The 24,856-nt window shown below is 41.1% G+C and overlaps 2 protein-coding genes across 2 annotated transcripts; both read left to right on the top strand.

Annotated features, from left to right (window-relative positions):
- Window positions 1-19: 19 nt before the first annotated feature.
- cenpt (centromere protein T) lies at window positions 20-11,482 on the top strand. Its single transcript, XM_075457376.1, has 13 exons — window positions 20-5,635; window positions 5,897-6,017; window positions 6,101-6,245; window positions 6,322-6,415; window positions 6,627-6,763; window positions 6,910-6,967; window positions 7,125-7,261; window positions 7,561-8,646; window positions 9,205-9,507; window positions 9,605-9,704; window positions 9,908-10,084; window positions 10,290-10,394; window positions 11,134-11,482. Exons 1-13 carry the CDS (start codon window positions 5,550-5,552, stop codon window positions 11,261-11,263), a joined length of 2,679 nt encoding a protein of 892 aa, XP_075313491.1. The 5' UTR covers window positions 20-5,549; the 3' UTR covers window positions 11,264-11,482.
- A 640-nt stretch (window positions 11,483-12,122) lies between these two features.
- LOC142373967 (speckle-type POZ protein) lies at window positions 12,123-24,655 on the top strand. The gene is made up of 10 exons (XM_075457452.1): window positions 12,123-12,207; window positions 18,844-19,056; window positions 19,141-19,262; window positions 19,556-19,707; window positions 19,824-19,951; window positions 20,045-20,222; window positions 20,342-20,397; window positions 21,267-21,389; window positions 22,022-22,164; window positions 22,898-24,655. The coding sequence occupies exons 2-10, from the start codon at window positions 18,979-18,981 to the stop codon at window positions 23,040-23,042; spliced, it is 1,125 nt and encodes a 374-aa protein (XP_075313567.1). The 5' UTR covers window positions 12,123-12,207; window positions 18,844-18,978; the 3' UTR covers window positions 23,043-24,655.
- The last annotated feature ends 201 nt before the right edge of the window (window positions 24,656-24,856 follow it).

Here is a 24,856-nt window from a genome sequence, read left to right as displayed (position 1 = left end):
CATCTGTTATCAAGTTCAATAATCCCAAATGCATGTTAGTATGTTCATGGAGCTGCACTAACAAAGTTGTTAATAAGTATATTCTAGTGTTTTGGGCTATTGTAAATTTAAGTTGCTCTTGAGGTTTTATTACAGTGTAAACAGTGAAATGATTAAGATCAGATTTATTGTCATGCATACATACAAAATTTGTCCTCCACCTTTAACCCATACAGGTTGGCCCCTGTTGACACACTCAGGCAGTGTCACATACTCATAGAGACAGATGCCATACACTGGAGTGGTGGGCAGCCATTCACAGCGCCTGGGGAGCAATGCCTTGCTCAAGGGCACCTCAGCCATGACTAGAAGGTTGACTGACACCACTCCAGCTGTCAGTTTCCCCAATCTTTTTGAGTGGTGAGAGTAGGAATCCAACCAGCAACCTTCCAGTTATTGGACGACCGACTCTAACCACTGATCCACGACCATCTTTGATTTGACCAGCAGTAACTTAAAAGCACAGCGTCATGTACTTATCTAATCTTTAGTGCATTTGTGTCGCTGTTTTGACTCTTACATTAGCATCAGCATGAGCACCCTTTGGTCGACTGTCTCTGACGTCTAAGATACAGTTGACAAGCTATTTGTTTCACAGAAGTGTATTTCAGTGCTCTTATGCCAAAGTGCAGGGGTGTCACAGTTTATTTTTTTGTTATTTAAGAAGTCAATCGAGTAAGTCGGATGAAGTCCACCGGCAGGTAGAAAACCACAGTCAGAAGGATATTAATAACACAGCTACGGAGGTGGAGGAGGAGGTTTTAAGAATGGATGCAGCTCATACTGAGGTGAGTGGGCCAGTTATAGAGAGAAATATGGAGCAGAAAGCTAGAGTTAAGTGTCCTAGGGCAAATAGCAACAAAGAATGGGAGGCAGTCAATAAAGATTTGTCGATACTATTAGATAGGTTAGGAGGAAATGCAAGCGATAGGCTAGAGAAGATGAGAGATATAATTTACTCCTATGGTGTAGAAAGATTTGGGGTGCAAGATAGAAATAGAGTTGAAAGAATACATTTAGTTAAGTCTAGATGGCAAAGAGTACCCTGCCTCTCGCCCGATGACTGCTGGGATTGGCTCCAGCCCCCCCGCGACCCGACCGACGGCAAAGAGAGATGGAGAAATTGGTTAGGGAAAGAAGAAATTTAAGAAAGCAGTGGAAAAGAGCTACAGAAGAAGAGAGGGAGGGAATTAATGTTTTGCAGGAAAAATTGAGAAGCAGGCCAGCAATACTCAGAAGGGCTGAATATCTTAGGAAAAAGAGAAAGAAGAAAGAATATGTAAGGACTGCGTTTTACAGGGACCCGTTCAAGTTTGTTAAATATTGTTTAACCAGGAAAAGGGAGGGCAGCTTAAGGCAACAAAGTCAGAGGTGGAAGAATATTTAAGAAATACATATTCAGATCTTGAACAGCGTAGAGTAGTAGGCCTTCCACCGGACATGCCACCATTAGGAGAGATGGCTCATAAGATGGATGTTAGACCACCGTGGTGGAAAGAGGTTGAGGAGGTTATCAGGCGTTCAAAGGCTTCATCGGCCCCAGGGCCAAATGGAGTCTACTGGGTTTATAAAAGTGCACCTGATATCCTAAAGTTTTTGTGGAGGCAATTCAGAATACTTTGGGAGAAACAGGTTATTCCTAGTGCGTGGCGTAGGGCAGGTCAGGAGGCGTTCTTATTCCAAAGGAGAAAGAGTCCTCGGACCTGAGTTAGTTCTGGATGACCTCTCTCCTAAATGTAGAAGGGAAGATTTTCTTTAGTTTAGTTGCACAGAGATTAGCTAGTTATTTAGAAAAGAGTAGCTTAATAGATACTACTGTGCAGTAGGCAGGAATACCAGGTTTTGCAGGGTGTTTAGAGTACACTAGCATGATTTGGCTTCAGATTCAGACAGCCAAGAGTGAGAAAAAAGACTTGCATGTTATATTTCTGGATCTAGCAAATGCCTTTGGTTCAGTGCCACACAGCCTTATTTGGAAAGTATTGAGTTTGAGTATTTTAGAGTGCCTGTAGTAGTTGTTAACTTAGTAAAAGCATATTTTCAGGATATTAGACTGTGCCTAAGTACGGTAGGTTTCACAACAGGCTGGCAGAGGCTAGAAATAGGCATTAGGGCAGGGTGTACGATTTCTCCATTAGCATTTACAATGGCAATGGAGATCATTATTAGAGCTTCCAAGTGGGTTGTAGGTGGAGAGAGACATCAGGATGGCATGCGCCTTACACCAATTAGGGCCTACATGGATGATATGATGTTGGTGACTACAACAGTGCCATGTATAAAGAGGATACTTGAGAGACTTAATAAAAATCCTAAGTGGGCTGGTATGAAAATCAAACCTACTAAGTCTAGAAGTATCTCAAAAGGTAGAGGGAAAATAAGTGATGGAAAGTTTGTAATGGATGAAGAAAACATTCCAATAATTAGGGAAAAGGCAGTAAAGAGTTTAGGCAGGTGGTACCTGGCAGACATGAATGATAGAGAGCAGGCAGTGCAATTTTGGAAAGATGTTGCTGAGGGACTGGATAGAATAGATAAATCAGGGCTTCCAGGAAAGTTGAAGCTGTGGTGTCTGCAGTTTGGATTGTTTCCTAGTTTGATGTGGCCACTGTCTATGTATGAGATTCCATTATCTGTTGCAAAAAAAATGGAAAGATTAGTTAGTTTTACATTAGGAAGTGGCTAGGTGTTCCTAGATGCTTAAGTACTGTGGCACTGTATGGGAAATGCATACTCCAGCTCCCAGTATCTAGTCTAGTAGAGGAGTTTAAATGTACTAAAGTTAGGACAGAGCTCCTGTTAGCTGGGAGTAAAGATGTGGTAGTTAGTAAGGTGGTTCCAAACCCAACCAAGGGGAGGAAGTGGAATCCAAGAATGGCAGCTCAGGGGGCAGAAGCATTGTTTAGACATGCAGAGATTGTGGGTAATGTGCAAATAGGCCGGGGAGGCTTGGGGCTTGGCCCAGGCAAACCAGTGTGGAGTAGAGCAGGTCCCAAGGAGAAGAGAAAGCTTGTTTTTGAGCAGGTTTGTAGACAGGAGGAAATGTTATGGGGTACAAAGGCAGTGGCTCACGCTAAGCAGGGACGGTGGTTGAATTGGGAAGGTGTAGAGAAGAAAAAGATTAGTTGGAAAGATCTGTGGAGTATGGAGGAAAAGAGTATTACATTTTTGATAGGGGCAACAAATGATGTATTGCCAACTCCCCAAAACCTGAAACTCTGGGTAAATGGAGACCCGTTATGTTTGTTATGTTCAGGTACTGCAACTCTAAGGCATATTTTGTCAGGTTGTAAGGTTAGTCTGTCACAAGGCCGGTATACATGGCGACATGACCAAGTATTAAGAGGCTTAGCTGCAGGTATTGAAGATAAACGAAGGCAGGTAAACTTAGGAGGGTCCAAGGTGAAGAGAGTGGCAATTCAGTTTGTTCAAGAGGGGGAGGAAGTTAAAAAGACAATAAGGAGGAAAGGCAGCTTGGAGGATGCTTGTGATTGGGAGATTCAGGTAGATTTAGGAAATAAGCTTGTTGTTCCCCTGGAAATAGCCTCTACAAATCTAAGGCCTGATATAGTCTTGTGGTCTAGGAGTAGAATGAGAGTCTATTTCATAGAGCTGATTGTTCCTCGGGAGGAATTAGTAGCAGAAGCATATGAAAGGAAAAAGCTTAGGTATGTGGAGTTGGGGGCAGAAGCGGAGCAACGAGGATGGAAAGATAGAATATGTCCAGTGGAAGTAGGATGTAGAGGATTTGTTCCAAAGTCTGTTGTCTCATTATTGAGGGAGCTGGGTGTAAGTCGACAGAGTGTGAGGAAAATAGTGAAGGAAGTGTCAGATGAGGCAGTAAAGTCCAGTCAGTGGATTTGGATTAGAAGAAGCAATAGTAGCTGGGGGCCCAGCAGGAGGAGCATTAGGGTAAACAGACTCTTGGAAGAAGCAAATAAGAAATTCAGGATAATTAAGTGGAGGGTGTGGCCCATGTGAGCCTTTTGAAACCAGGTGGCCATATTAGGTGAGTTGGCTTTGTTTTTGCTGGCATCGTTAGTGATTGTAGGACTGTTTAGGTGAGTTTGTCTGCTGAATCTGCTAGTGTGTCTTGTCATGCCTCCACCTCTGGCACCCTCTATACTTTCATTACCCCCTAACCGAACCAGGGTTTGAATCCCATTCCTACTCTTCCCATTACCCATTACCTCTTCTATTTCTACCAACTACCCGAACCAGGGTTTGTATCCCCAACCCGCTTTGACTGGTGTGCAGTTGGTGAGAGACTGGGGTAGCTTGTGGTTATGTAAAGAAAAGATGGTTGTTGTGTTGTGAGGAGCAGTGATGGCTGGCATTAGGGGAGTGACTCTGGGACGCCAGTGGTTATTATCTAGCCTCCTGGAGGTGTCGTGGGCCCAACTAGACGAAACATTGATGAAAGGAGGTTCCCACCTGATGACTCCAATGACATGTTGCTCAGCACTGCTCACTGATCTATATAGGGATTACTATAGGGAATTATTCAAATGGGGTCTGGTCCATTTTTTTTCTTTAGCACAAGTTTCTGGTGTTTATCTTAAATGACCATAATTTTATTAAGGTGTCCCACTTAGTTAAAATAAAATCTCTCTTATTGGATAACTCTGGCTCAAATAGGAGCAATACAAACTCACAGCATATTGAAACATAACAGACATAGATAAAACACCAAATCTACAGCGGTTAAAACAAAGTGGCCCCTGATAATAATAAAAAAGGATTCTTCATTATAACCTTTAACCTCATCATTGCATATAAATATTTAAATGTAGCTCTTATTTTTTGTATTAATCGATAGAATAATAGGATTTGTCAAATTACTCCAAATGTCCATCTGAATTTTTTTTGTACAAGTGCTGTTGTCTGACATCCCTTCAAATCATAAAGAATGAGAAGATAACATGAGAATCTATTAATTTAGCTGATACGAGCAGTTACAGTATTATCAACAATGCAAGTGGTTCAAAGTAGTGAGTGTTATATTTCAAGAAATAGTCCAAATATCATCAAAGATAAGACATCTAAAAGCTCATCTTTTAGATGTGTTTCTTGTTAATCATCCAGGTATGAAGTATTTTCAGGGATCTACAACGTCAGCATCTACCCCGACTTGTACTTAAATAAGGCTGATCACTTGAGTTGGTGGCGGCGGCACCGTTGGTAGCTCCTTGACAGGGTGCAAAAAGAAAACAGACGAAGAAGAATCCGTCTTCTCGCGATGCTTCACTCAAAAATAACGCGGGACAGTGAAACGAACGAAAACGTTGAATTAGTCAACAGTCGGCGCTTAGTACAGGGTTTTTTATTTTAAATTAACGCTATAATTAAGCTCACTCTTTTTGGTTAATGCTTGTTTGTTGATCACTGGGTTATTGGATACATTTGGCTATCCACACAGTCTGACAGTTAACGTACGTTAAGTGTTTGCTTGCAAACGTTTGTTAGCTTATTTCAGCTGTCCAGCTGGTTTGCCTTCGCTCGGTGTCTGAATGGATCCCACGGAGGACCTGTCTGCTCGGGTCCTGCTAAAACATATTCTCTCCACAGAACCACCCAGGACTCCCGTCACTCGCAGGTACTTTTTTTTCTTTTTTTTTTTAATTCTAAAAAAATTGACTTGCCACGAGCAATTATTGATATTTCGAGCAAAAATGACAATACCGAGAACCATCTGGTTTAGTAAATATTTAGCCATTTGCTGATGTCTGAACCGCAACTGACACTGAGGGTAGGTCAATGTAAAGCCATGAAAAATGTTGATTGCCGGAGCGTTACGCATGAGTCTTAATGACTTTGTGCCTGGTATGAATCTAATTATAAGCTGTCTTGACTTTAGCAACACTCAGGGACCGAGTACCAGCGGAGTCCGGCGCAGTAACAGACAGAGCAAGAAAGATGGGGATGCTCAAACCCCACAGAACATCCTACGGCGCAGCCTGAAACATAAGATTCGTGAGGTGAACAAGAAGAGCAGGGTATATGTTGAGCGTTGTCTTGTTTTTGAACCTTACTAAAATTGACCTATTTTTCTCCTTCCCAGAGCATTACCAGAAAATCACTTCCTGCCACTAAACGGAGGACTGCCTCAGTTGTCCTCAGAAGAACAAACACGCCTGCTACAGCATCAATGCTTTTTAATGATGGAGACACTCCCAGGCACTTACTCATGAACATCCTGCAGACAGGTATATGCATTTATTTGCGCATTTGTTTGTTGTTTCAGCTTGTTCTTGTAGCCATAACTTTAGTCCTGTCTCTCAGAGCCCGTGAAATCTCCCGTGGTTCATGGGAAAGGGCTGTCTGACGAGCCAGAACTGCCATCAGCCGACAATACTGTTACCAGGACACGTTCGAGGTGAGTTTCGTTTTTTTTTTTTTTTTTTTTTTTTTGGTCACAGGTTGGTCCTGATATTTAGGAAGTCCAAGCAACAGTATCTTAAGTGATTGCAGTAAAATTTGTTGAGAGGCATACACTTTTTCTTCAAATCTGCTTCTTTATTAGCTGTTTGTAGACATCAGGTTAACTTATGTGGTGTAAGATGAGTATATATTTTCTTTACTTTCAGTATTGAGTTGTCTGGACTGGATTTGCCAGATATAACTATTGGAAACGCTGCAAGCACAGCAAGAGGGTTGAGCAGAAAGAGACCACGCCGGAGCCTCAATGTAACAGCTTTTGAAAAACGACTGAAACATGGAGACGGTGAGGTTTAAGTCGCAACTGATTTGCTCAAATTGATCAAACTAATTGCATTAAACCCTTTCAAATCTATGTTAATGTAAAGTCCTACAGTTACAGTAGCATAGGAACGTTCTGTGTGTTTTATGGAGCCTTGCGTATTCTTACAGATGCTGAAGAGGACATTGAAAATTCGACCAGTGACCTATCATCATTTTCTTTGTCAAGGTGAACTTTCTGAAAAAATCTGTAATGTCACGTTTTATTTAATTGTTTTCATGAAAAAGAATTGATCAGGTACTGAAGCGGTGATCTGATTCACAGGTCAGTGACAAATGGATGAATGCATACTTAAAACATATTATATGTCCAATCTGATTTTCAGTTCCACCTCCTTGAGTCTAAAAACACCCTTTGTTGATGTTCGGACTGAGAAAAGAGGCCTGCAGAGGAGAGTTTCTAATCGTCGAAAAATCACAGAAGAAGAGTTTGGTGCCGCTGTGATTAAACGGCAGATGGGAGGTGATCTTTCTTTGTTTATTTATTTATTTTTGTCAATTCTTTTTTTCTATTAGCCAACTGAAATGTAATGAAAATAATGAATGACAAATGTAGTGAAGGTCTCTTTTGACTTTTTTTTTTAACCTCCAATTGGTGAATTCTGGTGAATTCTTACCTATTACATGTATTTAAATGTACATTGTGAATAGGCAGACATAGCTGTTAGTTTGTTTTTTTGCATTGGAGGAGCGAATGGTGCAGTTGGTGTCACTGCTAATTACTATTTGTTATGTTCTTATGTTTTCCTCCCTGTCACCCAGGTGTGAGCAGCTCTGGGCTGGTGGAGCGAGATCTCTGTGAGACTACGCACTCTGAGGGTTTCACGTTGGGTCTAAGCAAACTCAGTGAGCCTGACATTACGACTGATATTGTGAACTCGAGCACTACTCTCTTCGATCAGCCCGATGCCATGACCTCCAACTTTTCCATTGTTGCAACTCAGGACAAACCCACTGTCATGGCATCTCAGCTTCAGAGAGAGATGCAAGAGATGGAGCTGGAGGAAGAAGTGGAGCAGCACAAGCTGGGAACAGACAAGTCAGTGCAGTTGTTTCCAAGTGAAGAAGAGGCTGTGGCTGAATTTCAGAAAGATGAATGCGTTTCAGAGGCTCAGTTGAGGGAAGATGCAGTTGAAGCTGGACTTCAGAGTGAAGACGTTCACGATCAACAAGAAGATCCTAGAGTCATGTCAAAATCTGAGGAAGAGGAGGATGCAGCCGATTCTCAGACTGGTGACACAGATGTTGGAGTCATGTCTGAAGAAGAGGCTCAGACTGAAGAGGAAGGTGCAGCCAGTTCCAACCCTGAAGAGGATGTTGAGACATGTTGTGTGTTTGGACAAGAGGAGGTAGCACTAGATTCTCAAACTGAGGAAGAGGAGGAAGGTTCTGCTGAATCTCAGAGTCAAGAGAGTGCTCCTTATTTCCAGTCTGAAGGCGATGAGGCAGGTTCTCAATCTGAGGAAGAGGATGTCTCACCAGACTCTCAAACTGAAGAAGAGGAGAAAAGTGCTGCCGAGGAGGGTGCTAAACCTGTCGAGATATGTCAGTCTGAGGAAGAGGAGGTTGCTCTGAGCTCTCAAGCCGAAGAAGAAGAGGACGAGGAAGAAGTTGCAGCAAATTCCCAGTCTGAAGATGACGTTGAAGCAGGGTCCCAGTCTGAGGAAGATGAGGCTGCAGCAGAGTGTCAGACTGAAAGTGAGACTGGGAAAACGGAGGAGGAAGAGGCATCGGAACCTCTGGAACGTGACTCAGAGCACATCAGTCGAAGAGTTCATCGCTCTGCAGGTGCATTCATTCTTCCTGTCACAGAGGCAGGGGAGGGTTTGACCGAGGCCACAGCGACAGGTACACTCAAATATTTATGTCGCCCATTACAGGCCTGCCACGTATATTATTATTCTTTATTATTTAGTCAGTTTAAAAAAAAAACTTTATTTAAGATGGATTAAGATTTCTGTAATTATTTAAAGTCTTTGCAGAAAAGACTACTTTTTAAAAAATTCTTTGGAGAAATAATTCTAATAAACTATTCTAAACCTCTACTTTTAACATAACACACTTAAACTGAATGATAGCAACGGCTCAGTCAGGTTTACTTCAGTTATACATAAAGCTTGTTTTAGCAAACCAACAAACCAAAATTCGGACCCCTTTTAGTGATATGAGTAGAAACAGACATCAGATCCTCAAATCTGAGAGGAAGAAACTGTAAATAGTTTACATTGTGACCTGGGAAGGACTACTTATTAACTACTGGGACACTAAGAAACAAAAGAGGTTTATATGGAGAAAAATGAAAACATCCGGAATTTACTCCTTGATTTGCATATTCGTGATGGTATTGAGATTTAGGATTTCACAAGCTGTCCATTTGATAATACATTTTATTCGTGTTGTTTGTAGCTTGGTCGGATGCAAAGTCCACAGCGAACATTACTCTTGATTTAAACTCCAGCCTGGAAATGAGAGGCCAGGAGAGCAGTCAGCCTCGCGCTGGGATGCCTGACTGGGCTGAACAGAAAGATGCCTCCTGCTCAGAGAACGACCCAGAGGCTGAAAGGGAGAACTCGTTTCATCTTCTTGAGGTGAGGCATGATGTTGAAGTCAGCGGGCAACGGGGCGATGCTTCACCCGAAGGAGCTCCTGCTCAGGATGCAGATGAAGAAGAATATGAGGATGATGATGACGGTGATGAAGAAGGCGAAGGTCAGTCTCTTTAAGCACTGTGTGCATTTTTTTGCTCTTAAATAAAATCATAATAAGCATGAAACTTGATTTTTATTATTCATTCTGGCTATTTCAGAGTTCCCCTGCAAGACGCCAGCATTTGTCAAAGAGAAAAGGAACTTTTTTCATCCCGATCCTGCTGCGTTGCCCTCTGCTTTTGAAAACATTCAAGCCAGGCAAGCTACGTTTCTTGCTACACTGAAATCTGTTTCCTTCTTGTAGAAAGAAACCAGTCGAATACAACAAAGTCTGTTTATTTAAACGACGACGCCACTGATTTCTAGTGTCGGGTGTCATACAGAGTTTTGAAAAAAAGTAAATTTGTGTTTGTCTTATCTCCAGTGAAGTATTTTTACAGACTGTCTCTTAATGTCTGTAGTTCTTCCAGTGGTACAACAGAAGCGCAACCTGCGGCCAAACCCAAGCAGGTGAGACGGAGAAAGACGGGGCCAGCTAGGAAGAAAACAATCCTTCCTAAGGCCTACCTTATGAGTGTCTTCAGGCACTTTGCCAAAACAAAGGTCTCTGCTGATGTTTACCCTGTTCTAAATGAGATGTGAGTAACTCTTTAAACTGCATTTGAACAAATAAACGAGGAACTTGACTCCAAACTGAAAAGCAATGTCTTTCCAATCTATTTGGTTTAATTTTAGAACCTGTTTCACATTTGATCAGCTGCAACATCTGTTTGCTCTAAAATCTGATACTGTATATAATACTGTCACTGCCGGGATAATCAATGCATCTTCTCATCGTAATAGAATGGATAAATTCTTTGACCGGCTGGTTGAGGACTTGGAGACGTATGCCTCCCATGCAAAGAGAAAAACCATCGAGGTTGAAGACGCTAAGCTTCTGTTGAAAAGGTGCGTTTACTCTGTGTGCACGATTGAGAAACAGATGTTTTTGTTGTTTAATGAGCACCTCCCCAAAAATTCTGTCATATGCGTTTGTGGAAAACATTGTAAAGATTGGATCGCTGAATTGACACAAAATGCTCAAATATTCCAAATATTATCTTCACATGGCTCTTTTTCACTCACACAGCTCTCTCTTCATACTTGACTTTCATCTCCATCTTGCCATTTTGTGTAGGTTGAAGTGCTTGAGCTCGGCCAATCTGCATCAAGAATCATATTAACTGCAAGCTGAAGAAGCATTATTAGCAACATTGACACGTTGGTACTTTGCTGGTGGTACATTGGGTTTTTAGAGATGCTTAAACCTAACTCACCTCTGAGCTGAAAAGCAATACAAAGCTAAATGTAAAAAGCAAAGTCTGATAATTCTCTGTAGGGAGTCCTTTGGCATTACACTAAGTCATTTGACCTTTCGTTGGTTTAAAACATCAATTAGCTTTAATGAAACCTATCGCCCAATGTAAAGTTATAAAACTACATGAGCTGCAATCACATAAGAATTCCCTTATTGCCGTCAGTCACGAAGCAGCACACAATGTTCTGTGGTCTTTAGAGAGAAATGCTAAAGCAGAAAAGATAAAAAAAAAAAACAACTTTGTGTAGTCCGACGTAAATGACAGGTTTCTATGAATTTTGATTTACCTGCTTGCCTAAAATTTAATTGGTGTGTGTCTGCATTTTACAGGCAGGGATACGTGAATGACAAGGTGCCAGTGGAGGTGCTAATTGAAAAATATCTTCGAATGGAGCAGAGAAAGCTCTTAATCCCCATTGCGACCAGCGGAAATGTTGTTGTCCCTAACAGACGGAGGTGAATCTTTAAGAAATGACGGCATTACACTGCATGTGACATTTGTGGCCATGTCGTTACTAATCTGAGTCTGTACCTGTGTAAATATTGTCAACAAATTGATTACAAAGAATTCCTTTCTGTGTCTCATGTATAGCTTTTGTCTTTTTTTTTTTTTTTTTTAATCTGTGTTCTACTGTATAAAGAAAGGATGTGTGTTTGTGCATATTAAAAACATTGGACTGTGGCAAGTTATGCTTTGTTTCTTATCAACTTTCTTTTTAATATGTATTCAGTATGAAACTAAACATCTAAAACCAATAAAAGTTTAAAATAAAGTCCTGTGTTGTCATATGATTGTGTATGATTAGTAATATTTCCCTTGTGAATGTCCTAACTCCTATTGATAAATGCATTTGAACATATATTTACTGTTGTTACTCTGTGGTCATAGGAAAAAGCCTTCAAATTGTATAAATGCAACGGTAAATTTCTACATGTATATCCCAAAACTAAATGGATCTGGATGTATTGTTACGACTATTAGACATTTTTTTGTCTAGTGTTTTTCCTGCATCCAGCAGATGGAGCAAATCCCACACAGCTAAATCAGTCGACTAGCTCATGCTGTGAGGACATGTGCGTCTGTATTTGAGATAAGCAGTTAAGCTTTTGAAATAAAAAAATTAAAAGGTACTCCTGTATACCTGTGAATGATGAACGACAGAAATGTTGAAGATGTATGGTGTACACTTCCACTGACAAACTGGCAAGGTCGGAACAAAAACAAAACTCACCAGTGGATAGGCTAAGATTTGTAATGTATACATGGGCTGTGATATCACCCCGAGACAGAAGGGGTCGCTGCTCACAGAGCAGGACTATCGGGAACTGCCAGTTGTAGAACTACTAGCTAACAACAACAGAAAATCCCGGACAACTAGCGTTATAATTTAACCCAACATACAGGTGAGTCTGTCGATAAACAAACCAGAAAGCCGTAATAGAAGGACTAACGACTTCAGATTACACAATGAAGGTGGTTGTGTTATATTTTTAATGGCACATTTTTTGGCAATTTCCCCGACCTTTTTGTTTGGCTTACGTTAGCCGCTACAGGAATGAGGCTAACCAGTCACCGAGCTCGATTAAGTTAGCATCCGTGCTGTCGATAGATTATGTGGATTACAGACAGGATTTATGTACTCACACAATTATCAGAGGCTTGTATCTCTGTATATATTTTCGTTTTATGAGCACGGTGTCATTTTTACAGGCATTAAAAGTGGAGTACCAATTAAAATAAGATACAAGTGTCAGTTCTCTGTATTGTTAGCAGGTCAACTACCTGCTACTGTCACTGCCTACATTAACTACAAGCAAAGGGCTTCTGCCAGTTCCCAGCATCATGTCATTAAAAGACGAATTGTTCAACAGAAACATGCTGAAATGAAAGGTACTTTTACATGTGATTATTAATATATATCAGGAGCAAGATGCTTTATAGATCTTGGGCCTTCAAACAGTTTTATTATGACTATTTACCTAATGCATAGTGTGTATTTATTGTAGTGGGGTTATCCTTAGAAGTGCTCATATTATCATGGTGTGTTTTCCTAAGTTGTGTTTAACCAAGCTGCTCAGAAACCGTCTGGTTGACAAGTTTTTAGTTATGATTTTTGGCTATGATGGTGAGTCAAAGTTCTGTGTGGATCTTCATATTGTTGCGTGAGTCAACTCAACTGGGAATACACTGAAAACCACAGCAAAGATTTTGCTGTTTATTTCACTCCTTATCCTTAACCGTGTGTGTGTTTCTCCTAAATAAGGGATACAGATGATGAAAATCTGTCCAGCCAATATTTTTGTCAGAAATAATTTAGATTTTTTTAATTGTTATGGCCTTCAGCCAAGCTTTCCTAAACTATATTATATGATATTTATCTGAGAAATGGTGTTCCTTGGAGTGCGACACTTGCACGTCTTGCAGTTCTAGCAGTTATTTCAGTTGTTGCCCATTTTTCCAAGTGAAAAACTTGCTACGCAGCAGAGTTGAAATAGCCTTTTAATTAAAGATTTTCCTGAGTCCATCTTTTTGCCCACAACACATTGAACACTTTAGCTGAGCTCACCTTTACAGTGATGACCCACATGAAAAATCCACTTTGAGCGTGCGATTGCCTCATTTAGGAAAAGAGATGCAACTTGGAAGGTGTGAAATGCATCTCATCCAACTTTCCCACCATGGAAAAGTAGTTTAATCCTAAGTAAATAAAAAAAATTTACCTGTTTAGTCAGGGTTATGTTGTGTGGTTATCTGTTTCTCCCTCTTTGTTTATTTATCAAAACATGTATGCTACCTGCTTTGTGAAAGGTTCAGCCAGGACTTCCTGAGCGCTTTGCTATATGTAAAGCTTAAGTATATTTTGGAAGGCATTTTAGCATTTTTATATTTTTTATATATTATATTATATATGTATATATTTTATATTCATCTGAGAGAACAAAGCCCTTCGCAATTGATTCTGTTGCTTCCCGACAATGATCTGAATCTGTTCCATGACCCATGTTGTTTAGCTTCTTATAGGCTGTTCGGGTTGCTGATGTTGTGGCTGTCGGTGGCTTCTAACTCCCTCTTTGCTGAGTCTCTCTTTCTATGGATGGACTGCAGCAAACCCTTGCTCTTTGTACAGTATTTTAGGAGAAATAATGTGAGCTTGAGGCTTGGGGGGGGGCCTGAATACAACTTAAACCGAGATAATGAGGGACATTAGAACATGCATATGAGCAAGACACGACACAAGAATAAAAACAGATTGGATGTTACTGCTTGAGAGTAACAGTTGATTAGCTCGTGTTCTGTGTGCATGTGTTTGCATGTAGTTCGGTAAAGTTGCCGATGTGCAGGTTTAAAATCAGGAGAAGAATACGATCATTTCTACCTCTGCTCTGTGTAGGTTGATAGTCAGAGAGGACTGAAGCTGTGGTTGAGTCCTGTACTAAGTTTAATAAAACGCGTACATACACTAGACATCTACTTAGTGCTCTGTTCCACTCATTCACTCTTCCTTCGTGAAATATTTAGTAGGTCTTAAAAGTTTGCAGCCTCTCAAAAGGTTCTCTGTGAGTTTGCTATACATGGTGCTGAAATGTGTACAGTGTGAATTATATTGCACATGTATTCATTTCACACATTCACACTGTTTTACAGTATTACAAATGGTAATAGTGTCGGCTCAGTGTTACTCAGATCCCTCCAAACCCTACTTATGAAGACTAGAATACTTGCAATTACATTTTTCCCCGGGAGTTATTGACCTTGGAGGTCAACACAGCATGTGTAACTATTGGTAATAGCATGAGCAAGGTGAGTGAGCATATTACATATGCAGTGAGGTCCCTCCTCCATTTAACCTCCCATGCCTGGTGAAGTGAGCAGGGTTTTTAGTTAGGAAGTACTGAAAGGAGGTGAAGCTTTTTTCTCCCGTCAAATCTCCTTCACTGTAATTGTGGGTCTGCACAAAGTCGAGGGTGAGAGCGAGGCAAGCTGATCGCTGGAGCAAAATCAATAGCTCATACCTTACTGAGATTGAGTTTTTAGGAAAGGAGGAGCACCATGTCCAAGGGCAGAATATGAAATCGCTTCCACAGAGGCTGAACACGTGCTCTGCGATCGATTCCCAGCCCCTGTACCAATTATAATTTTAAGGTTTGTCTGTAGCTGACTGCAGTCCTCAAAGACCAGCGCTTTGGAAACAGACGTTGTGTTCACTGACACTTTGACAAGGGTTGCAATTTTTCCCCATTCCTCTTGGAAATTGCTGTCTGAAATGCCTCTATACCTTCAGTCTTTAATTTAGAGCAGAGATTGATTTCTTCTTTTTTTTGTGTGTGGGGTATGAAATGTCAGGGAAAAGGCAGTCGGGCCATGGATGCAACTGTATGTATCATAATTCCAAAGCTATACTTTTTTTATTTCTTATTTTAGACATGTTATATTTATTGACCTTATTATCCAAAATCTATGTTAATCTAATCTTGTCTGTAGGATTTCTCTCCTCTTGCTCTCTTATAAGTTTTGTGATAAACTTACATGTTAGTTGATAAAATTATTGGAATATAGCCTAGGCTGTTTGTTCTAGTAGTTACTGTGTATTTAGTGTGTATTAATATTTCTTCAAAGTTAAGCCTAGTTTGTCTCCGTGACTTTTGGTTGAAAATTAAAATTATGATTACGGGGTTAATAGATTGTTTTCATGTCCTGTACCAGCTTCCAGACTTGAAATGGATTTTTTTTTGGCACCTGCTGTTTGATAGACTTTGATTGCAACCTTTACAATTTAAAAAAAAAAGAGCAAACAAACTTGTATCAGTTATGCTCAAATCATTGGACTTCAATCACTTGTGTACAGTGGCCATATTTTAACAGATTGCCTGGTGAAAGTTTGCATATGAATTCATCACGTAGCTTTTAACCTCTAGAAATGATACAGTATTTTGTGTTTTTGGAAACTGAAGCATGGTAGGACAACTTAATGAAACCCCTTCTTTAACTCCATCCAGTTAAGGAAGAAAAGGGACGATCAGCAGACATTAGATGTTGTGTGTACAGAACAGCAAAGTAGTGGATTTAAGGCATACACGATCAATATATGATTGAATTATAGAACGTGTTATATGAAGAATAGGCAAATCGGGTTTAGTCATCGTCCTGCAGGTTTCATCACTGCAGCTGCTTTGTTTACTGTGCAGCCAAGCAAAGTAACCTTTTTAAAACATGGAAGCACGTATGACTGTAGCCACGATCTGATTTCATGCTGGTGTGAGGAGTTTTTCAAGCAACAGCATCACTCTCATGCCTGTTCACTTGCTTCCTCCTCTTCTCGGTAAGATGAAATAACCTAACACGAGATGATGGTTGGGCCAGTTTTATGTCACAAATTCTAAGGTCATTTTCTAATTTGGTCTGTGAAAGTTTCTGTGAAATACAGAGGACGTGGAATAGTCCTCCTTCAGGTGTTTTGTGTAAACTCAGGCTGCATGGACCTTTATCATGAAGTAATTGTCTGGTACGTGTGCTCTTAATGTTGCAAATCTGTTCATCTGCTGTTATGTCCGTCATCTCCCATGTTTTAAAAATCTGATCAAATTATAAGATCTCATACTATTGTGGCTACTCATCTTTATCCATTACTTGTTTTAGAAAACGTAGAATATTGGCGCATTTTTTTTTTTTTTTTTTTTTTTTTTTGATACGGACAAAGGACAGATAGCCAAACACAGGTCCCTGTATTTCTAAATACTGTATTTCTCAGAATAATGATGCGTTTGTTACAGCTTCTTTACACTCAAAGCTGCTGTTGTGCATTTTCAATCACTAGTGGCAGCAATGAGCAATGTCAGAATAACTCTTGACTTAATACAGCTCTGCTGTGGTGTGACCTTACAGGAATATGGATGCTGAGTTTTCCTGAGAATCTTCTTGAAAGCCTGTTTGATTAGACTGAAGCCAGTCTGAATGCAGTGTTTCACAGTAAGATCAAAACATTCTTTTTCAAGCACTGAGGCTGATTTCTGTTCAGTGGTTTCCCCATTAACCAGCAACCTGAAACCTTTGCATTATGGCTTTTTTTAAGAGGAACTTTGGAACTTTTACTGGAAGTTTCCATGACGTCACTTTTCTTCTTCTTTCAGCTCAGTTTATTCATGTAACACCATTCACAACAAATGTCTTCTCGAGGCACAAGTTCAATTAGACGGATTCAACAGATCAGTTAGATACAGCGCTGATGGGAGTCCTTTTAATGCAGAGTGAGCCCTAATCTCAGTCATCTGTCTACAGCTGTTCTACTTTTGATTTTTCTTCTTCTCCCTCTTTATGTTTTTCCTTTGTCTCCATCTAACCTCTTTTTGGTGGCAATTTATCTCGGAGCACACACACAGACCGTGCTCCATTTTTCATTTGTTTTTCCACTTGGCTTCTCTATCTCTTCTCCTTTAATTTTCTTTCACGGTACTTTCTTCCCTTATCTTATTTTCTCTCGGTCTCATCGGTCGATACCGTTGAAGAAATCAAGAAAACTTGTTGGATCATTAGTCATTGTTTTTTTTTTCTCTTTTTTTTTTTTTTAAATTAAAGGAAATGTTCAAAGGAAATTAAAGGAAATCAGCTGCACGGGAACTGTGCTGCTGATGGGAACTGTTTGGAATAGATTCAGTAATTTAATTGGATTTGTTGATAACCGCAGTTATTATTCCACCGAGGCTATCTCAGAGGGTTTTCATCCTCCACTGTCGCTCACTTTGATTGTGAGTAATAGCACCCCCTTAGTTCATGAAGATATTTCTTGAATCCACCAAGGTGTTTAGCTGGATAAAGATGTAGGGACTGTTGCCGCATATAAGATATCAAATCAAATAAGTGTTCCAGTTGTATACAAATACCACACAGTATCTGCTACTAAACCCCCCCCATGAAATGTAATTCATTTGTTTGAAGGATGTTAAGACAGCATTGATCTTCCTCCTTAGACCACTGGACATATGTTCAAATGCTGTAAAACTTTCTATCTTTTCAGACTGAGTAATTCATATGGCTTCACCGCCAATGTATCTTGTCCTTTATAAAGTTAATCTTCCAGCCGTCTCTCAGTTGCAGCCTAGATTGAATTTGTAGAAAGAAGACATAAAAACATTAAAGGCTCTGTGTGTGAGAGGAATGAGGGATAAGGCAGAGATGAGTTGAGAGTTCAAAGACTGGGGAGAGGAAAAAGTAAATACTGATACTGAATTGGGAGAAAATTGTCACAGATTCACTGTGAGACATAAAAATAAAAGAGTACCGTTACATCAAAGTGGCAGGTTGTAATTGTATCAAGATAGTTGAATAACATTTTTATTCATGCTGCAAATATGTGGTTACGGTATGTATTTGATATTTATTGTACTATAAACCAAATGTACTCTGGGTACATGTGTAGTTTTGTCATTTTCTTTGGAAGTTGCATCATCATATCCGCCGAGGATGAAATATGGTTGTTAAAGGGGAACTCCGGGGCATTTGAAGCGCATTTCCATTGCTAGAGGTTGTCAAATACTGATAGTAGGACACAGACAGGTGCAAATCTGCGCTCCCTGTGTGGAGATCGCGCTGTTCGCGCAGCCTGTCATGCGAGGCTAATACGTGGTGGCTAGGGGCAAGCGCTAACCCTTCCACGTAAAACAACAACTTGCACACTGCAGAAACGTCACAGCACTTTATAAACCATCCGACAATAAAGTCACAAGCCTTACCATCAAAACCATATGCATGGTTCTCACATTACTGGCATGGGGACGTTACAAAACAACTTTATAAACAGCATGTAACTCACCGGCTGGTTGTAGGCTCGCGCATGTGAAAGCCCAAAAGAGTCAATGGACGATAATCACATATACAAAACAATTATCTTCTCTAGAAAAACTGCGTTCAAGTATTTAAAACATTACAACAATATTACTGGGCATGTATTGTTGTCTGTATGATAGAAGAGTGTGTTAAAGGCTAAACAGGATTTTTTTTAAAGAACTTTTTGGGTTTTTAATTCTTGTCCTGTGTGCTTCAAGGGGGGCAAACTGCTTCCATCTGGTGTGTACTGATGCAGATGGACGTGAAGACTGAACATTGACGAGTGGAAGCGACACATTCCTTCTCCTCCTCCTCACCCTCTTGCCCCCCCAACACCTTCTGTCACGCTGGCAATGTCAAGAGTCCCGAGTCCCCCTCCCCCTGCGGAAATGTCCAGCGGGCCTGTGGCCGAGAGCTGGTGCTACACACAGGTAAAAGAAAAATAGGAATTACATTTTACAACTTTATGTGAATCACGCCAGGCTTTGCTGAGGGTTATTTTTTCTCTTTTCCAGATCAAAGTGGTGAAGTTCTCCTACATGTGGACCATCAACAACTTCAGTTTCTGTCGTGAGGAGATGGGTGAGGTCATCAAGAGTTCCACCTTCTCTTCGGGGGCAAACGACAAACTAAAATGGTGGGTTCCCAATAGCTTTGCTTTGTTTTCACAGGAAATGGACTGTTGAAAACATTAAGAAAAGCCCCACCCTGTTTGATACACATTTAGCTGTTTGGTTTGACTTTGGTTAAAATGACTTACTGGAAAAACAGTTTATGATGGTGAGTTGTACAAGTAAGCCATAATGGAACAACACAACATAATAGTCTGTTAAGGAGTGACTTAAACCATTAGGAGTTGATTAATATTTTATGACCTCCGCCTCATTTTATGACAGATGTTGACTGTTTAAAATTTTTCTTTTCAATCAGGTGTTTGCGAGTGAATCCAAAAGGCCTGGATGAGGAAAGCAAAGACTACCTGTCCCTCTACCTGCTGCTGGTCAGCTGTCCAAAGGCAGAGGTGCGCGCAAAGTTCAAGTTTTCCATTCTCAACGCAAAGGGAGAGGAGACCAAAGCCATGGGTGAGCAGGAAATATGAAAGTATACAGAATCAGTCTTCGTCCTGTTCTGAGGAGAGGTTTGTGCTTCTTCTTGTACGTACCCCTTTGTGACTTGCGTGTTTGCTGTCTGTCTGCAGAAAGTCAGAGGGCGTATCGCTTCGTTCAGGGGAAAGACTGGGGCTTTAAAAAGTTCATCCGGAGAGATTTTCTCCTCGATGAGGCCAATGGTCTCCTTCCCGATGACAAACTCACGCTCTTCTGTGAGGTACAGTGCCGAGCCCTAACCTTAGATTGCTCGATTTCTTTATGTTTTGACAGTTTGGGTTTATTAATTGTCAGGGATTTTTCTGCCCCTCAGGTGAGTGTGGTGCAGGACTCCGTCAACATATCTGGTCAGAACACAATGAACATGGTGAAGGTGCCCGACTGTCGGCTAGCAGACGAGCTAGGAGGCCTGTGGGAGAACTCCCGCTTCACAGACTGCTCCTTGTGTGTGGCTGGCCAAGAGTTTCAGGCCCACAAAGCCATCCTGGCAGGTACAGACATGATTAGGATTCACCTTTCATCTTGTTTCTCCTGTTTGAAATGCTTACCTACGTGAGCAATAAATAGTGATAATTTTTCTCCTGACGAACACGTTTCCTTTCCTCCCCAGCGCGCTCCCCTGTATTCAGTGCCATGTTTGAGCACGAGATGGAGGAGAGCAAAAAGGTGAGACCAAGGTCCCAATCCCCACACCCCTTTTTTTTATTTTTTCTCTCCAAAAATAAATTTGTTTTGCTCCTCGATAGCTGAGATGCACAGGTTTTCCCCGCTTTGTTGAAGGGTTAAAGCGAGTGAAGGATCGTGTGTTGTTAAATGGCTGCAACACCAAGGTGTTCGGTGAAACTGAATGATAGTGCAGCCAAAATGCAATTGTCCTGCTGTACTTGAGGGGGGGGGGGTCAGGATTCATCCCTCACTGACAAAGCTTCACAAGCAGAGAATTGCTTCTGTTTTTTCCCCATTCTCGCACATGTGTAAGAAATGAGATTGCGGGAGTAGTCGCTCAGATGTGTGTGTGAGAGAGAGATTTTTCATTTTGTCGCTTCATTAAATTTTATGAGAAACTTCTTGTGGATGTTGGTTTATAATTACCAGACTCCAGTTGAGCTGAGACCCGGGCAAATATTTTTTTTTAAGCTGTTGATTTCCTGTAAGGTTGCATTGAGTAGAGTTTTTTTTTTTTTCTTTTTTCTTTTAACCTTCTGTGTCGTTTATTCTCATTTGAAATCAAAAATACAGCAGAAGTGAAGCGGCTTCACATGAATAGAATGAATAATGTTCAGAAGATGTAAATAAAACCATTTTCCTCTCTGCCTGAACTAAAAGAACTGACAGCAGCAGACGTAGTGAAATGTTCTTTCCCCAGGAAATGTGATACTGAAATATTTTAGCCATTTTAAGTGGTTTATTCATATTTGATTCATGGATATCAGTATTAATATTTTTATGGAATCGAGCAAAGACTCTAAAGATGGAGGACGCTGTGCAATCGTGAAGCACTTCATCCAACCTTCGTTTCTTTTTTGATCTGCCAGAACCGTGTGGAGATCAACGACGTGGAGCCTGAGGTTTTCAAAGAGATGATGTGCTTCATTTACACAGACAAGGCTCCCAACCTGGACAAGATGGCTGACGACCTGCTTGCAGCCGCTGATAAGGTGATTCAACAGCACAGTCATACCACTGCTTTGTGGAGGTGTTGGGCTGGTGCTGTACAGCTGATAAACAGATGGAGGTTCGTTCATTTCAATGAAGGAAATTCAATGACACATACTTCAGCACTCCGCCGCAGTTATTGGCCCGTGCACAACTGTGTCCTTATCAGTCGAGCTGTGTTGGGGACGGAGAAATGCTTGTGTGCCTCGTAAGGACGAATAGTTCCTGTTGGTAAATCAGAATCCAAAGTTTTTCCCATCATAGGAAGACTCTGGGGTTTCATGGTATAAGTACACAAAACCTCCTAAACCTCGTCTCATCAATTAATCTGGATTTCATGACACTGATTTCCCACTTATCTCACTCCCCCATGACACCAAATATAAGACTGAATTTGAGAAACTGTCTCTCTGAGTTAGAAGCCCAATATTTACCAAACAGTTGATTTATAGCCTGATGCCCTGGATGCATTTGTATTGGTTAGAGGTGTAACCCTACAGACAGGTAAGGACAGGCAGACTTTTCACTTGAAAACTTCAGTAATATTCGGAAGTATTGCAAACAAATACTGGTGAAGTAAAAAATAAATAAAATTATGCAAATCGTCTTGTGCCGTCTCTTTTTTTTCTTTCAGTACGCTTTGGAGAGACTTAAGGTCATGTGCGAGGATGCCCTGTGTACCAGTCTGTCTGTGGAGAACGCTGCCGAGATCCTCATCCTTGCCGATCTGCACAGTGCCGACCAGCTCAAAACACAGGCAGTCGACTTCATCAACTAGTAAGTTCGCACACAGAAAGGGGCTCTTTGTCACTTATAATTGGGTTTCCAGCACCTTTTTGCAGACTCGCAGGTCCCCCATGTTCACTGTACATTTAGTCTCAGTTGTTATGTCAGTTTGTTTCATCTCTTTCTTTTGCATCCCGGCATCATTACCGACGGTACCAGGACTCAATCTCTCCATCAGGCCTCATCTTTTGGTGGCTCTGTCACAGTTAATAATTTAATTTCACATGTGTCCCTGTGGAGTGGTGTGTCTGATATCATTAAACCCTCTCAAGTCTTTCTGAGGGATCAGGGCATTCCGACTTCTCACTTGGTCTGTTGTCGCCTCCCCTGTTGCCTCAGATGGATGTGTGATAATTACTCTGAACACGTGTCTGTCCAGACTGCCAGCCCACATGTATTTTTCGTGATGTGGTTGATATGTCCAAAAAATACATTTTTGGTTTTCTTTCCTTCACGTTCGTTCTTATGAGCACATCAAAACTAATTTCAACTCATGATAAAACATTCCTCAAAAATAGTTAAAGCTGCTATGTGTCTTTCCTCTGACTGCAGCTGGCTGTGGCCAGAAGTTTACATACGATCATAAATATGGGCTTACCCAACTTTAAACGACGCACTGTAAATGGACACTAATATTGTGTATTGTGTTCTCGGGCCAATTAAGTGACCAATAAAACAATCATTTCTTTTGTTTATCTGTCTCTCCTCACATTTTGTCCTCCAGCCACGCTGCAGAGGTGATGGAGACAGCCGGCTGGAAGTCCATGGTTGTGTCTCATCCGCACCTGGTGGCCGAAGCTTACCGTTCCCTGGCCTCTGCTCAGTGCCCTTTCCTCGGACCCCCACGCAAGCGCCTCAAACAGTCCTAACAGCCTCGCAGCAAGGCATTTACACACAGTCAAAGTCACATACACATGCGCACACAACCCCCCCCCACACACACACACACACACACACACACACACATCTATCCCCTGCTCCTAAACACACAGGGACAACTTTTCCCATAGCTGTTACCTTCTACACTACCTAGAGCCTCCCCTGAAGCTCCGCCTCTGCCCCATCCAGAACCTGCTGTATTTAGTCTCTTCTAAAGATGGAGGGAGGAAGAGGAGGAGATGGAAGCGAGGGATACGTGGGCTTGTGAAGTGGATGTTTGTTGTTTACAAAAAAAAACAAAAAAACCCCACACCGACCCTCCCCCTTTCTCCCTGGCTCTGGCTTAGTGAGGTCTGACGTTGTGCTCTTTTCTGTGTATCCTTGGACATTCTGCTAGTTCCTACTTTGGAGGAAGAACTGGACACGCTAACCTAGTAAGAGCCAAGTGTCTGGAAATCTGGATCTTTGAAGTACTGTGGCAGATAAAGTTTTTAAGTGTCCGTTTTATCACAAAGCTTCATGGTGTTTGGAATATATCGATCAGAATGGCACCCAAACTTTAGGACACATGGGCCTGTGTGTGACTAAAGAAGAAGATGAAGTGGGCCTCTAGTTACAAACTAGAAGCCCCCCCCCAAAAAAAAAAGACAACCAAGGGCTAGTCAAAGTCAGAAATGGGACAAAATCATCAACATAAATTTCCCAGAGACAGTTGGGAAAACATTGCACTAAAGTCACAGGTCGACCCCTTGCCAACCCTTACCAGCAGTAATGTAGAAATACTGTAGGCAAGCACACAATGAAGCAAGCTTCATGGACTAAAGACCCAGCTGGACCACCACCAACAAGTACCCTTTAAGATGATTTATCAGCAAGTGACAAAAACAACACACATACTCCTATATAGAACTCTCCCAGCTTCATCTGCATCCATTTTTATTTTCTGAATGGATGGGAAAAAGCAGCTTAAAGAGGATACAGAAAATAGCAACGCACAACTGGATGTCATTCTTGGGGAAAAAAGTGTATGTGTTGTGTTTGGATCTGTGTTTGTAGACCTCGAGAGGAAAAACGTATCCATGGTGACGGCAAACAATCCCACCAGGACACAACAAAGGGAGGAAAAAATGCCAAGCAATGGTTACAAATAACATTAGGGTTCAATCAGGCATGTTGATGTTCTGTTGTCAAAGAGTTTCTTTTATTTCCATCAGAACTGTTCTATTTTTTTCATAGGATTTGTACAGACACTCGTGTTTATGAAGCTGTCAAACAAAAGCATTTTCAGAGGTGGAAACTGAAATACGTGGAGCGTTTTTTTTTCTTTGCAGGCCGGAAGACTGAAGGGAAATGACAATGAAATGAACACGTTTTAATGTTCAGAATAGAGAAAATGTGAAAAAAAAAAAGAAAAAGGAAAACACAATCCACGCAAACATGCATTTAAAGTTATCATTTCAACCTGGTGGATAAATGGTAATTGATAGAAGGAACCTTTATTGTTTCTTTCCTGTAGATATTTCTGATTTTGAGAAGTGACACTTAGTTGTTGCCATTTTTTGTTCCCAGAAAAATAAACCACAACTATTTTGTATTGAATGCAGTTGAAACTTTGTCTGAGTATTTTTATATGAATCAAGTGGGAAACTGTCTCACCCACAGTAGGATTGTTCGCGTGTCCGTTCCGTCATACAGACGCCGTCCTGCGAGACCTTAGTTCATATTTGTGTCGTCGTCACTTGTGATATTCTCGTCCTCTGCGTCCTCTCCCCTGCGGTAGAAGAGGAGGACTGTGAGTGCATTA

This window comes from Odontesthes bonariensis, chromosome 23 (assembly GCF_027942865.1).
Source record: "Odontesthes bonariensis isolate fOdoBon6 chromosome 23, fOdoBon6.hap1, whole genome shotgun sequence".
NCBI lineage: Eukaryota > Metazoa > Chordata > Actinopteri > Atheriniformes > Atherinopsidae > Odontesthes > Odontesthes bonariensis.
This window is presented reverse-complemented; position numbering and strand designations above follow the sequence as displayed.